At 41.2% G+C, this 14729-nt stretch overlaps 1 protein-coding gene across 1 annotated transcript; it reads left to right on the top strand.

Moving 5' to 3' along the window:
- The first annotated feature begins 384 nt into the window (after positions 1-384).
- LOC136875666 (uncharacterized) lies at positions 385-14421 on the top strand. The gene is made up of 3 exons (XM_067149214.2): positions 385-650; positions 7820-7973; positions 12557-14421. Exons 1-3 carry the CDS (start codon positions 485-487, stop codon positions 12945-12947), a joined length of 711 nt encoding a protein of 236 aa, XP_067005315.2. The 5' UTR covers positions 385-484; the 3' UTR covers positions 12948-14421.
- The last annotated feature ends 308 nt before the right edge of the window (positions 14422-14729 follow it).

Here is a 14729-nt window from a genome sequence, read left to right as displayed (position 1 = left end):
TTTTTTTCTTGCTAGTGACTTTACGTCGCACCGACACAGAAAGGTCTTCTGGCGACGATAGGATAGGAATGGCCTAGGAGTTGGAAGGAAGCGGCCGTGGTCTTAATTGAGGTATAACCCCAGCATTTGCCTGGTGTGAAAATGGTAAACCACGGAAAACCATCTTCAGGGCTGTCGACAGTGGGATTCGAACCCACTGTCTCCCGGATGCAAGCTCACAGCCGCGCGCCCCTAACCGCACGGCCGACTCGCCCGGTTCCTTTTTATTTTAAGAATTGGCAACACTGCCCATCTGGTCTATCTTATCTTACTCGCATGACACACGCAGTGTGTTGACTGCAATGTGTCATCTGGCCTGAATAGCAACGCTTGGAACTGGTGCACATGGCGTGTTGCGTGCGTCATGTGTTGTGTGTCTCTGCCGCCTCGTGTGTAAGTTCCCTCCTTACTACAGTCTCGAGTTTAGAGCACTGTCTAATACATCATGAGGGACGATCAAAAGTTTAACATCCAGTTTGTTAGCATTGTGGAGAGGTATCCTGTTATTTATGATTACACGAAGACTGGATATTCAAAGAAGAACGTCATTGACAAGATTTGGGCAGAGATAGCTGCTGCAGTGAAAGATCAATTGAAGGAAAATTGTTCAGGTAGGTGAATGGCTAATACATCACTTGGCTCAGATTAGTTCTTCAACAAATATGTGTTTAAATATACGTATTTGATACGCGATAAGAGCCGGCCCCGTGGTGTAGGGGTAGCGTACCTGGCTCTTACCTGAAGGTCCCGGGTTCGATTCCTGGCCAGGTCAGGGATTTTTACCTGAATCTGAGGGCTGATTCGAGATCCTACGTAATTGCAACTGAGGAGCTATCTGACCGTGAGAATAACGGCCGAGAGGATTCGTTGTGCTGACCATACGACACCTCATAATCTGCAGGCCTTCCAGCTGGGCAGCGGTCGCTTGGTACGGTTGTTGCACCGTGGGGCTTGTTTGATACACGATAAGTCTGTGATATTTCCTCAAAAGTAGAGCTATACTAGGCCTAAGGAAATTAGTTTGTCTCTGGCATGAACACCTTAATCTGTAGTCGGTTAGAATGCGTCATGCATAGGAAAATTACTTGAGACTGATAATATCAATAGTGATAATGTAAATGTCAACTTGGGCTCAGGAGCGGAGCACTTCTACAATCTGGAGATAAAATTAGTTATGAAATGAAATGGCGTATGGCTTTTAGTGCCGCGAGTGTCCGAGGACAAGTTCGGCTCGCCAGATGCAGGTCTTTTGATTTGACTCCCATAGGCAACCTGCGCGTCGTGATGTAGATGAAATGATGATGAAGACGTCACATACACCCAGTCCCCGTGCCAGCGAAATTAACCAATTAAGGTTAATTCCCGACCCTGCCGGGAATCGAACCCGGAACTCCTGTGACCAAAGGTCAGCACGCTAACCATTTAGCCATGGAGCCGGACAAAATTAGTTGTTATTATTATTAACAATAATCCAGTCCTCAGATTGGTCAGTGCAGATGTAGATGCGTCGAAAGGCCTGTGTCATTGCTGCTTCTGTTTCTACATGGTCTTTATTTATGCTTGGCAAGGACTTTCTCGCTCGACCTTGGCCGTCAGTGACGGTTCAGTTGCCGGCTACCGCGCGTGCGTATGAACGGCAGAATACGGTGTTCAAAATCATTATCATGCATTTTACTCACCATGTTTACAGTTTATGTTCAAAATCATTATCATGCATTTATCATGCATTTTACTTGCCATTTTTAAAGTTTATGCTGAAAATGTTGCTCATGCGCTGCCAAACATAATCGGCATCTCCTAATGAAGTTTTCGGTTACTCTACCAAGTTCTTCAGCACTGATGGATGCAATTGCAGCTCTTATATTGTCTTTAAGTTTAGTGTGTGAGGGTTGTTCCCATAAAGTACATTTTTTAACATTCCCCACAAATAAAAATCACATGCCGTTAAATCTGGGCTACGAGGGGGGCACAGATTTTTACTTATGACCCTCGTACCAAACACGCTTCACTAAGGAGATAACGACCTTTACGTCTATTTTTATTGTTTACTGAACCTGTACGTTTGAATCTCTTGGCCAGTTGTTTTATTGTCCGATTGATAGGAATGGGTCTGTCTGGATATTTCGCTGGAAACTAGAGATGGGCACTATCGACTGAAAACCGCTATCGACTAGTCGGGCGATAGTCCCTTCGAACTATCGACTTAATAGTCGAATGTTTTCAGTCGAACAAAAGTATTCATTACTTCCTGTCGAGAAGACTGAACAATCGAATGATTTCAGTCGAATGAAAGTATTCATATAACGCAAGTAGTCAGTCCATGAAAAACATTCGAATGTTTCCAGTCGAAAATCTCCGTATCAAAAGTGGAGAGTCGTACTTTTACGAATTCTACTCATTTTAACGTAATTTACCAATAATTAGAAATCACTTGTATAGACACCCATTAAAATCCGATTTACGCACTCGTTAGTACACGGGGCTAATAGATAGAGAGATGCCCTTAATACGAACCAACATCATACGAATGGCCTTTCGTGGTGCTAAATGGACAGTGAAACGTAGAAAGACGACAATGAGGCTCTATTCCCGAACAATGCTAACAATAATAATATGTAAAACGCGTTGCTGTAGTACACAATCAAGATATACTGTATAAATGAGAACAGCCAAACACAATACTACCGTATTTTCTAGATTATTATTATAGTTATTCAGATTATTATTATTATTATTATTATTATTATTATTATTATTATTATTATTATTATTATTATTATTATTATTATTATTATTATTATTATTATTATAGTTATGCCTTATGTATGAATAGGGCTTAACGTGATTAACATAAACAAATATGCAACGAAATAAAGAGCATATAAACGACAAGAGAAAATCGCCATATATAGTAGGTACGTACATATGAAGTTAACATAATTATATATTACATATCCGAAGTGACCATAAACCGATAGTTCCATTCGCTTCCATGTTGCTGTGACTTGAGTGCGACTGAATTCAGTCGACTTGTTTTGTGCTGACTGGACAGTGAAACGTGGAGAGATGCGTGGCGGGAATGCGACTGAATTCAGTCGACTTGTTTTTTAAAGTAGTCGACTATTACGATAGTTTAAACTATCGACTAGTTCGATAGTTATCAGTCGATAGTGCCCATCTCTACTGGAAACGTTTGTCTTGTTCTAGCGCACGATTTTCTGCACTTAATGTAAGTATTGTGCAGATATACACGTTCACGTAACGAATATTTCATATACATTACAGCACTATACACAATCACAATAAAACACTATACAATACGACGTATAGTACGCAGTAGCTTCATTGAACACGCTACTATCTCAGAGCTCAGCTCTCAGCAACTGCAAGAAAGTGCCGGAAACCGCGCGCGCCAGCGGCCGGTAGCGGCCTGTCATCGGCGGTCAAGGTCGAGCGAGAAAGTCCTTGCCAAGCATAAATAAAGACCTGTATTTTCTCTTTGTTTGTTTGTTTGTTTGTTTGTTTCAGTTCGAACCGACATAGCATAGGTGTTGAGGGGACGATGGGAAAGGAAATAGCTAGGACCGGGAAGGAATTGACCGTGGCCTTAATTAAGGTACATCTTGGTGTGTAAATGGGTAACCTCGGAAAACTATCTTCAGGGCTGAGGTCAGTGGGGCTCAAACCCACATGTCCAGACAGCTACGTGACCCAAACCACGTAATCAGGTCCCTCGATTGTGTCCTTGCTAAGTGGTGGTGGTGATTACTGTTTTAAGAGGAAGTAACCTACAACCAGGCAGCCATCCTCTATTAATATTAACTAGAGGGAAAGAATGGAAGACGTCCGGCACTTCCAAAAATGAATGTATCGGCCAAAGAAAGACAAGAGCCAGTAAGGGTGCGAAAATTAGAGACTGTCTGGATCCCGGAAACCGAATACCGTCGGAGTCGGAAGAGAACGAGAGCCAGCCAAGGGAGGTCGCTTAGGAAAGAAAAACGTGAGGAGCGTGGCACAAGTAAGTGGAAACAATGCCAAGGCTCAGCTTAGGACCCCGTGGTCGTCAACCCACGCTTCCAAGTTACGAGCCCCTGGGGCCCCATTTAATCGCTTCTTACGATAGGCAGAGTATACCGTGGATGTTATTATAGGGACCCCGCCCACGGGGGGTTGTCATTGCTGAGAGAGAATCTTGGGTTGCTCCATGGTCTTCAAGGCAACGAGAATGATTGTCGGTAAAAAAGGACAGGCTGGAAAACTCTCGCCATGCGGAGATAAGCGCTGTTAGAAGTGAACTCAATGGATAAAGATGTGCGTACAAAAGGCTTCGATGTTGGGGAAATCTGGGGCGAAAGGTAGACGGCAAGTTACTTAAGATAATAAAGGACTCGACTACGGAGGGTAAGAGAAGCAGAGGTAGACGAAGTTGACGATGTTTAGACTGTTTCTAATTATTTAAATGTATGAGATGTGGAACTGAACGAGGCCATGGATAAATCGGTGTTACAAATTGAGGATTGTGGAGGCGGTTAGTTCATTCACAGAGGCTTGAATAGATTGAACGCTGGAAGGTACAACAGTTTATGAAGTCTATCAATCATAATTTTCAATGTCCGGCTCCATGGCTAAATGGTTACCGTGCTGGCCTTTGGTCACAGGAGTCCCGGGCTCGATTCCCGGTGGGGCCGGGAATTTTAACCATAACTGGTTAATTTCGCTGACACGGGGACTGGGTGTATGTGTCGTCTTCATCATCATTTCATCCTCATCACGACGCGCAGGTCGCCTCCGGGAGCCAAATCAAAAGACCTGCATCTGGCGAGCCGAACTTGTCCTCGGACACTCCCGGCAGTAAAAGCCATAAGGCAGTTCTTTTTTTCATCATTTTAATATCGATTTTGCACATTAGACATATTCTTAAGCAGTAGCGTTGCCAGGCTTGGCCGATAGGAGGGGTGCGGGCGGGGTGGGTATAGTTATAAAACGATGACAGTTCACATGAAGGTGCATGCAAGGCTTGTCATTGTAAGGACACTGCTACAAGTGAATTGTGTTGATATTCAGATTGCAGTACACTACAAAATCTTACATTAAAATACAGAACAACAACAAAACGATCAAGTTCAACAGTTTTACAGCGAATGGTATGTTCAGTTTACAAACTAAAATCCAATTTTTAAGGCTTCTTAGAAAATATATTCAACAGACCTGTTGGCTCTACAGTTGTGTCTCTGAATGTTTATTTAGTTTATTGTCAGTTTCTGTTTATTTTATTTTTGTAAAATTTCCATTATTATTAATAAGAAAAGCGCACAAACGTGCAGAGAGTTAAGGTTCATTGTTCTTTGCTAAATTCCATTAGTGATTTAGTGCGCTTGTGGCACTCGCTGAAGTGGTAGCGCTTACAGGTCTTCCCGCAGAGGCTGCATGCACACTCTGGTAAGGGTTCGTGGAAACTGTTTCTTGTGCATAGCTTGTAGTGGAAACTGTGCACCGGGGGTGGGGAGTCTAACCCCCAGTAACCCCTCTTGGCTACGCCCCTGTTCCTAAGGCATTTCATTAGACCACCTGTTTGTTCCAAATCCTTGAAACTGTTCGCTATGCTTTTGTCGATCTTAACTGTCCTTGTCCTCTTGTTGCTCTCAAAAGTAAGGCTTATCCTGCCGAAAACAAACCTCTGGTTTTATGTTCCTTGACTTGTGCCACGCCAGTGACAGTTTTAGCAGAGCAGGGTGCACCGGTGAGAGCCCTTCTGTATCCAATGAAAACCTGAGGATGCTGGATGACAGTTCCTTGTCAACTCCACGTGGAGTGACGCGCTGTGTTGCGATATCTGTTCGCCATATTTCATATTGTCTTTCCATCTCACTCACTTCTAGGCAGAGCTTTGAGGTGCCGGTTGTTAACCTATGAAGAACTACAATAATATAATACCCTGCATCGTCGTTTAGACTGAGAAGATATTTTTGTTGACCGTACGTAGCCGCAGCTGAATAACTGCCAAAACTCTTCCATGTAAATTCTTTCTTGCGTTAGAAAAGTGCTCTTGCACTTCCTCGCCACACAGGTGAGCGGTACTTAATCTAGTGTTATTCTTAATAGTTAAGGGCGTATGGCCTCCGAAGAGTTGACGCCGTATAGGCGACCTGCGCGTCTGTGAGGATGGGGTCTCACCTATGATGAAATCTAATGCTGAAGACGGCATACACGCCCAGCCCCCGAGCCATTGGAATAAACCAATGAAGGTTAAAATCACTGACCAGTCCGGGAATCGAACCTGAGACTTCTGGGCCAAAGGCCACCACGCTAACCATTTAACAATGGAGCCGAACTCGTACTAGTTAGCCCCCTTTTACACTTCCACTTGATGCAGTTGACGATTCTCCACAAAGTCACGTTTTTCGTACTAATCCTTATCCTCCGTAAACCACACAAGGCTTTCGTTTGTTCTTCTCGATAATGTCTATGTCTGTAATAGCATGAAAACTGAATGCAAGATAACCACCGGGCGCACAATACAAAAGTAATGAATTTACTCCTACAGCATTGGGGTTCAGTCACCCTTTCATCGAGACGTCTTCCTCTTCTCATACCACGAGATAAACTGAGAAAACTTTATTCCCCTCCTTCAGACGGCACTCCTCATTCCTATGAGCTCAACTACTACATATTTGAAAGGATATACATGACATGCAATAAATCAAGCAAAAGCCTTGTCTTATGTTACATGCTACTTAATCTCTTGGTTACTACGAAAGAAAAAGAGATAACCGCCTACATGCATTAGGAAAGGAAATGTAATATGGACATAAATATTTGCTCACAAGTACCGTAGAATAAAGGGATTGTGTTCTTTTACACCATAACACACAGCTGAATGACGATGTGAACGATGCTGTTGTACCTTCTTCAGCTCTGGTCTGTTTTTTTCTTCTTTGTGTTAAGTTTCTTGAAGATAAGATACCGAACTTAGGTTTTATATTCCAATGATCTGTACAGCACGCAGCGGCAAAAATGGAACCAAACTTTTTATACTAACGACTTTTAACGTCATCAGTGCATACACGTTTCTCGCAACAATGAGTTAGGAAGGGGCTAGAACTGGAAAAGAAGCGACTGTGGCTTTAACTAAGATACAATTATGAGTCTGAGGTGAACAGAAGAAACCACGGAAAACAGTGGAATTCGAATACACCATCACCCAAATGCAAGCTTACCACGACCCGTTCTGCATAGTCACTATCTCTGGTTTCCTAACCCTTACAATCTTTGCATCAATAGTTCCCATACAGTTAGGAACACTCCATAGTTCTTCGTATCTGTTGGAAATTTACAAGCGTTCATCCTCCTGAAGAAACTTAATAACCGAGCGGGTTGGCCGTGCGGTTAGGGGGCGCATAGCTGTGAGCTTGCCTTCGGGAGATACTGGGTCGATTCCCACTGTCGACAGCCCTGAAGATGGTTTTCCATGGTTTCCCATGCTGGGACTGTACCTTAATTAAGGCCACGGCTGCTTCCTTCTCACTCCTAGCTCTTTCCTATCACATCGTCGCTATAAGACTTATCTGTGTCGGTGCGACGTAAAGCAACTTGTAGAAAAGAAACTTCATAAATGCATTACAAATTGCTGCAGTGATTTTTGAGGACATTTCACGGGAAATCTGATATTGCAGCAAAGTGAAAGAGTGTCTAGGTGCAAAATATGTCATGGCTTTAAAATATTGTAATCTATGAAGTAAAAATTTAGCACCATCTCATAATTATTTTTATTTTATTTCAGAGAACGATTGTAAAAGACGTTGGAGGGTCCTTAGGTCATCCTATGTGAGATCAAAAAATAAAAAGATGAAAAGCAGTGAAGGATTCATGGACCACAAAGAGTATTATTTATCAGAATGTATGAAATTTCTGCACCCATTCACTAAATCTAGACCGTGAGTATATATTTTATAAATTACAACACTACTTATATTTGCTTTAGTACAGGCATTTCTGTCTTTCTAGATTCTGAACTGTTAAATGCATGCTGTAGTTGGCAAGCATGGCTATGTTTCTAGAAAACAGAACTCAGAGAATTAGAGTAGGCGAAGCTTTATCTGTCTCTGTAATAATTAAGAGGGGAATTCCTCAAGGCAGTATTATTGGACCTCTATGTTTTCTTATATATTCAATGATGTGTGTAAAGAAGTGGAATCAGAGATAAGGCTTTTTGCAGATGATGTTAATCTGTACAGAATAATAAATAAGTTTAAAGATTGTGAGCAACTGCAAAATGACCTCGATAATGTAGTGAGATGGACAGCAGGCAATAGTATTATGATAAACGGGGTTAAAAGTCAGGTTGTGAGTTTCACAAAGAGGAAAAGTCCTCTCAGTTTTAATTACTGCGTTGACGGGGTGAAAGTTCCTTCTGGGGATTATTGTAAGTATCTAGGTGTTAATTAATATAAGGAAAGATCTTCATTGGGGTAATCACCTAATATGATTTTAAATAAACGGCACAGATCTCTGCACATAGTTATGAGGGTATTTAGGGGCTGTGGTAAGGATGTGAAGGAGAGGGCATATTTGTCTTTGGTAAGACTCCAACTAGAGTAACGTATGGTTCCAGCATATGGGACTCTCACCAGGATTACTTGATTCAAGAACTGGAAAAAATCCAAAGAAAAGCAGCTCGAATGGTTCTGGGTGATTTCCGATAAAAGAGTAGCGTTACAAAAATGTTGAAAAGTTCGGACTGGCAAGACTTGGGAGAAAGAAGGCGAGCTGCTCGACTAAGTGGTATGTTCCGAGCTGTCAGTGGAGAGATGGCGTGGGATGACTTCAGTAGACGAATAAGTTTGAGTGTGTCTTTAAAAGTAGGAAAGATCACAATATGAAGACAAAGATGGAATTCAAGAGGACAAATTGTGGCAAATATTCGTTTATAGGAAGGAGAGTTAGGAATTAGAATAACTTACCAAGGGAGATGTTCAATAAATTTCCAATGTCTTTGCAATCATTTAAGAAAAGGCTAGGAAAACAACAGATAGGGAATCTGCCACCTGGGCGACTGCCTTAAATGCAGATCAGTATTGGTCGGTCGGTCGGTCGGTCGGTCGGTCGGTTGAAGCAACATACTTCATTTCACTGTATATCTCAGATTACTTTCCGCAAACGCATAGTGTTACTTCTCGTATAAATTCTCACATTGTCGAGTATTCACGGTCGCTCATAGGCGGCAGAAATGAGCGACAGAACAGTCGTGATATATAATCCTTTATTTAGGAAACTGACCCTAAACGGGTTTGCCATAAGACACAGTATTGTACACATTTTACGTTTTGGAATGTAAATGGTTCCTTAAAATCTAGTTTTCTCTGTGTTACATCAATGATCTGTTGTGTATCTTCGAACTGAAAGTTCTCACGTGGCCTTTTTTGTACAATTTGTTTTTACGTCGCACCGACACAGATAGTCCATATTTCGACGATGAGATAGGAAAGGGCTAGGAGTAGGAAGGAAGCGGCCGTGGTACAGGCCCAACATTTGCCTGATGTGAAAATGGGAAACCACGGAAAACCACCGTCAGGGCTGCCGACAGTGGGGTTCGAACCCACTATCTCCAGGATGCAAGCTCACAACTGCCCGCCCCTAACCGCACGGCCAACTCGCCCGGTGACTTTGTTCTTCTTTGTGTATATACTGTATACCTACATCTTCTGCTGAAAAAGCTCTCTACAGGCTGCAAAGGGTTTTCCTGGGGGAAATGTGGCAAATGTATGAATACATTGTGCTTCTACAAGAACCACAAGAACAGGAATATTGCTTCAAAGCATTCCACACCCAGCGTCAGCTGAGTGAAAAAAAAAAAGATGTGTGAGAACTGAATTCTCTTTGAGTACAAACTGAAATTAATTTTGCTATGTGCATTTTCAAATATTTCTTGATATTTGTGTGTATCCGTTTTGTTTTTCCAACTGTCTTACAGTGGTTTGTCTGTTATCTGATTGTGAAAAATTTCTGTATGTATACCGTGAAAGTATTACCAATGAGTGAATTTATGAGTGTAACGAAAAGTGGTGTGCCTTTAAAGTGGTAAAAGCATGATGTATCTGATGAGCTGCATGCAGTTAATCATTAATTCACTTTAACTTTAGTCAGAGAGTTTTAAAAATCATTTTTTGCTTTATAGGCATTAAATACTAAAAATGATTTTCAGTTTAAAATAAAAACTCATTAATTTAAGGGTTAATATGAAATAATTAAATTGGACCCCAGACGTTTGATTCAGAGACATTTCGTCCAATTGTAAAATTCGTCCAAACAATGAATTCGTCCAATCTTTTACCCGTCTAAGTATGTTTATGCCCCGTGACATTGTGCTCAATGCATTTTCATTCAAGTAATATTATGTTAATATTTTCGTTCAAAATTGAATTTCCGGCGTAACACCAGCTCTTTCGAAGTAACTATTAACAATTTACAAAGAAAAACTTGTAATATTCCTTGCAAAACTTTGGGTGTATTGTGAATTAAATGTTTAATTTTCATTATTTTCGTCATCAACATCATCATGGTCATCGTCTTCGTCGTCGTTATCTAAACAGGTATTAGGCCAAGTGGCCTGTTAAGGTCTTGATCCATCTCTTATCTGGTCGTCCAATAGAACGACTTCCTCGGGGCTGGTATCGTAAGATCTGCTTTAGGGTTCTTTCCCTTCCCATTCTGTGGCGTGGTCCTTCCAGTTCTTTCGGTCTTTTCCTATGATTTTTCTATTTTTTTTAAATTTTTTTTTTACAATTGGTTTTACGTCGCACGGACACGGGTCTTTATGGCGACGAGGGATATCAAAGGTCTAGGAGTCGGTAGGAAGCGACTGTGGCTTTAATTAAGGCACAGTCCTAGCATTTGCCGGCTGTGGAAATGGAAAACTATGGAAAACCATCTTCAGGGATGCCAACAGTGGGGTTCGAATCCTACGAATGTTAACATGGGTTCTACCTTCAGTTCTTTTATCACCTCCTCATCCCACTTGTGGTCCCGTCGTGTGTATCCCTCACGATTCTCATCTCTGCAGTGGTGATTCGGGATTCACCTTCCCTGATGGTTGATGCTTCACTTCCCTACAAGAGAACAGGTCTGACTAGAGTTCTGTAAATGTGTAATCTTGTGGTTCTCTAGACTATAGAAGGTTTCATGACTGAATTGATAGTACCCATGGTTTTATTAAATTTTGTAATGCTGTTATCGATATCGTTATTGCTGTCAAATGATAGGGAGTAGTCTAGGTATTAATTCGTTCTACTGACTATCCCTGGGAAGAAGTCTCCAATATTTTACAAGAGCGTTCATGTACAGTGAGTAGATTATAAAAAGAAGGGGTATAGGCCGCAACGCGCTCGTACACCGCTTTTGACTGGTTTGCATTCTGATATAGTGTTTTTAACTCTTACTGCAATATTTCTAAAAGTTTTGCTCTGTTTGCTCTATCAAACGCCTTTTTGTAATCAACAATAATTATACAGAAAATTCTTATTTACAACCACTATCCTCCCATTCTTGACTCAATCTTTGAAGAAATGTAGACTTGCTAACTTAACTCATCGCGTTGTAGGGGTAGTGAGCCTGCATCTTACCCAGAGGCTCCGGGTTCGATTCCCGATTTGGTCACCGAGTTTTACATGGGTGTAAGGGCTGGTTCGAGATTTACTCAATCTATGTGAGAACAATAAACTTAGGAGCTATCTGACGGTAACCCCCTGTGGGTGGGGATGGTAGAATAACACCCACGGTATCCGTCTGTCGTAAGGGGCTACTAGAAGGGGACACAGAGACTTTTAACTTGGGAACGTGGGTTGGCGACCACAGGACCATTAGCGGAGTCCTGGCATTGCTTCCACTTACTTGTTCCAGGCTAGATAGTCATTTTCATGCCCTTCGTTGTGGTCCTCTTTCTTTGACCGATACACTCATTTTTCGAAGTGTCGGACTTCATCCATTTTTTTCCATCTCATTAGTGTTAATAAAGGATGGTTGCCTAGTTGTACTTCTTCTTAACCAGTAATCATCACCACGATCTGACGGTGAGACAAAGGCCTTGGTCTAGAAAGCCAAGAATAACGGCCGATGGGATTCATCGCGTTGACCACAAGTCACTTCGTAATCTGCAGGCCTCCGGGCTGAACAGCGGTCGCTTGGTAGGCCAAGACTCCTCAGGTCTGTAGCTCCACAGGGCTTGTTCTTGTTGTTTTATGGAAACCTAAAACAATACGAGATGAAATAACTTAAGATAGAAGTCATTGAAATAAACATCATTCGTAATACTGTACGAAAGGTGATTGGACGGAAAGGCATTGGACGAAATGGTATTGGACACGTGCATCGTCCGGACAAAATAATGTTGAACGAAACGTCTTTGAATGGACCGAACGTCTAGGAATGTTCAAATTGTATGCTACATAATTATATACTGCCATTGTATTTAGACCTAGTTAAATTTGTGATCCATAATGAATATACATTTCCTTTCTTTAAGGCAAAATGGGAGCATTCCATCTTCCAGCGACCGTGAGCACCCAGGAGATAATGAAATATTTCAAGATGAGGATGAGGAGGATGACCCTGAAAGCACCTCAGATGCTGCACGCGCAGAGACGCGTGAAGAAGCCGTCAACACATATCCTGGTCGGCAGGTGCCAGTTATAAGAAACATAAAGCAAAATGAAGAAATTGATAGGAAGGCAGTGCTGAGTTGCGAAGCTGAAAGCAGTAAATCAACTGATTCCCCTGATTTACATTTCTTTAAAGGTTTACTTCCTCATGTTGAGGGATTTAGTCTGCAGGAGAAACTGACATTTCAAAAGGGTGTATTGGAAGTGATATCCAATATCTATGACCAGAGATCATCACGAACGGTTGATCAATGATCAGGAAATTCATGTGTTTTGTCCAACGAAGGTCAATTCATAGACAATGTTTGTACTGAGTGTCCTTCTATTTCAGAGCTGAGTGGCTCAGACGGTAGAGCGTTTGGCTTTTTGAACTCAAGTTGTCGCGTTCGATCCTGGCTCAGTGCAGTGGTATTTGAAGGTTCCCGTATACGTCAGCCTCGTGTAGGTAAATTTGCTGGCACCTCGGCGTCTCCAACAGCCATAAAAGTAGTTCGTGCGACTTAAAATAATAATAATGAAATGAAATGGCGTATGGCTTTTCGTGCCGTGAGATCCCAGGACGGGTTCAACTCGCCAGGTGCAGGTCTTTTGTTTGACGTCCGTAGGCGACCTGCGCGTCGTGATGAGGATGAAATGATGATGAAGACAACACATACACCCAGTCCCCGTGCCAGAGAAATTAACCAATGATGTTTAAAATTCCCGACCCTGCCGGAAATTGAACCCGGGACCCCTGTGACCAAAGGCCAGCACGCTAACCATTTAGCCAAGGAGTCGGAAATAATAATAATAATAATAATAATAATAGTAATAATAATAATAATAATAATAATAGGAGGAGGAAGCAGAAGTGTTGCAGACCTTCTGAACAGATGCCATCCAGGCAGTATCTCTCATTTTTGACCTTCCAACTGTGCTGCTATCTAGTAACGAAAGCAGAACTCTTCTGTACGATGCCTATGGCTGAATTAATTTAATTTAGTCGAGTTGTACTAAGTACGCTACCAGAGTATTATTTAACAAGCCAACAACAATGAGATGAAGTGCCAACATTTTGGCCTGCTCTTCAAAAATCAACTCTCTCAGCCGAGACCGAAGCCACGAACTTGGGATCATTAGAGGGGCACCCTATCACTAATCCACTGAGACAACTTAATAGACCCGTAACAAAATGCTTCTTTGCATATCTAAGTAAATCTGGATAGATTGCAGAGTGGTGATTGGTGCTCTTCTTTCGATATAGCAGTTGATCAACATCGGAAGACTTCATACCGAATGAAACATCAGCAACGCAAAATATTCCATCCTGTACGAACAGACCCGTTGTAGTGCCATGTCTCGTGTGCCGTGCGTTATCCGCCAAACAATTGAAGTCACGAGATCAAAAATCAGTCAAGTCCATTTGTTTAAGTTTTTAGAAGGACAAAAAGACGTTTTCTGTCCGTCTTATTATTATTCCCATATATATTTTCTTCTGGTTAAATTATAGAAAAGAGTAATCAATATGTCAGTTTTCAAAGTAGTAGCTGTTATGTACATAAGCGCCAAAAATACATTTCAAAATTGCAGAAAATGAGTGGTTATTGATTTCAATCAGTGGAATACAAAAAAAAACTAGTTTTATTTTAAAAATACAAAAATAGTGGTGTATTGATCTACAAGCTTGGTATAACTGGGAAGAGATAAGTACACATTATTATTATTATTATTATTATTATTATTATTATTATTATTATTATTATTATTATTATTATTATTATTATTATTATTATTATTATTATTATTATTATTATTATTATTATTATTATTATTAAAGTATAAATACATGATTTTCTCAGCCTCGTTTACAACTTGCTTCACTGGTTGTGTCCCTGTGTTACTTTAAGCGAGTCCTAATTAATCCATCCGTACCACTACTGAACTCCCTTATTACACCTAGGTTCATCAAAAATACCACTTTGTTCCTAGAAATATCATATTACGAAAATAATGCGTTAAATCTATAATAATAGCATTATTTATTAAATGAACTTCCGT

Source organism: Anabrus simplex, chromosome 6, assembly GCF_040414725.1.
Source record: "Anabrus simplex isolate iqAnaSimp1 chromosome 6, ASM4041472v1, whole genome shotgun sequence".
Lineage (NCBI taxonomy): Eukaryota > Metazoa > Arthropoda > Insecta > Orthoptera > Tettigoniidae > Anabrus > Anabrus simplex.
This window is presented reverse-complemented; position numbering and strand designations above follow the sequence as displayed.

Coding starts and splice junctions, on each gene's coding strand:
- LOC136875666 (XM_067149214.2), top strand. CDS start 485: ATGAGGGACGATCAAAAGTTTAACATCCAGTTTGTTAGCATTGTGGAG. Junction 651..7,819: donor ATTGAAGGAAAATTGTTCAG/GTAGGTGAATGG, acceptor ATTTTATTTCAG/AGAACGATTGTAAAAGACGT. Junction 7,974..12,556: donor CCATTCACTAAATCTAGACC/GTGAGTATATAT, acceptor CCTTTCTTTAAG/GCAAAATGGGAGCATTCCAT.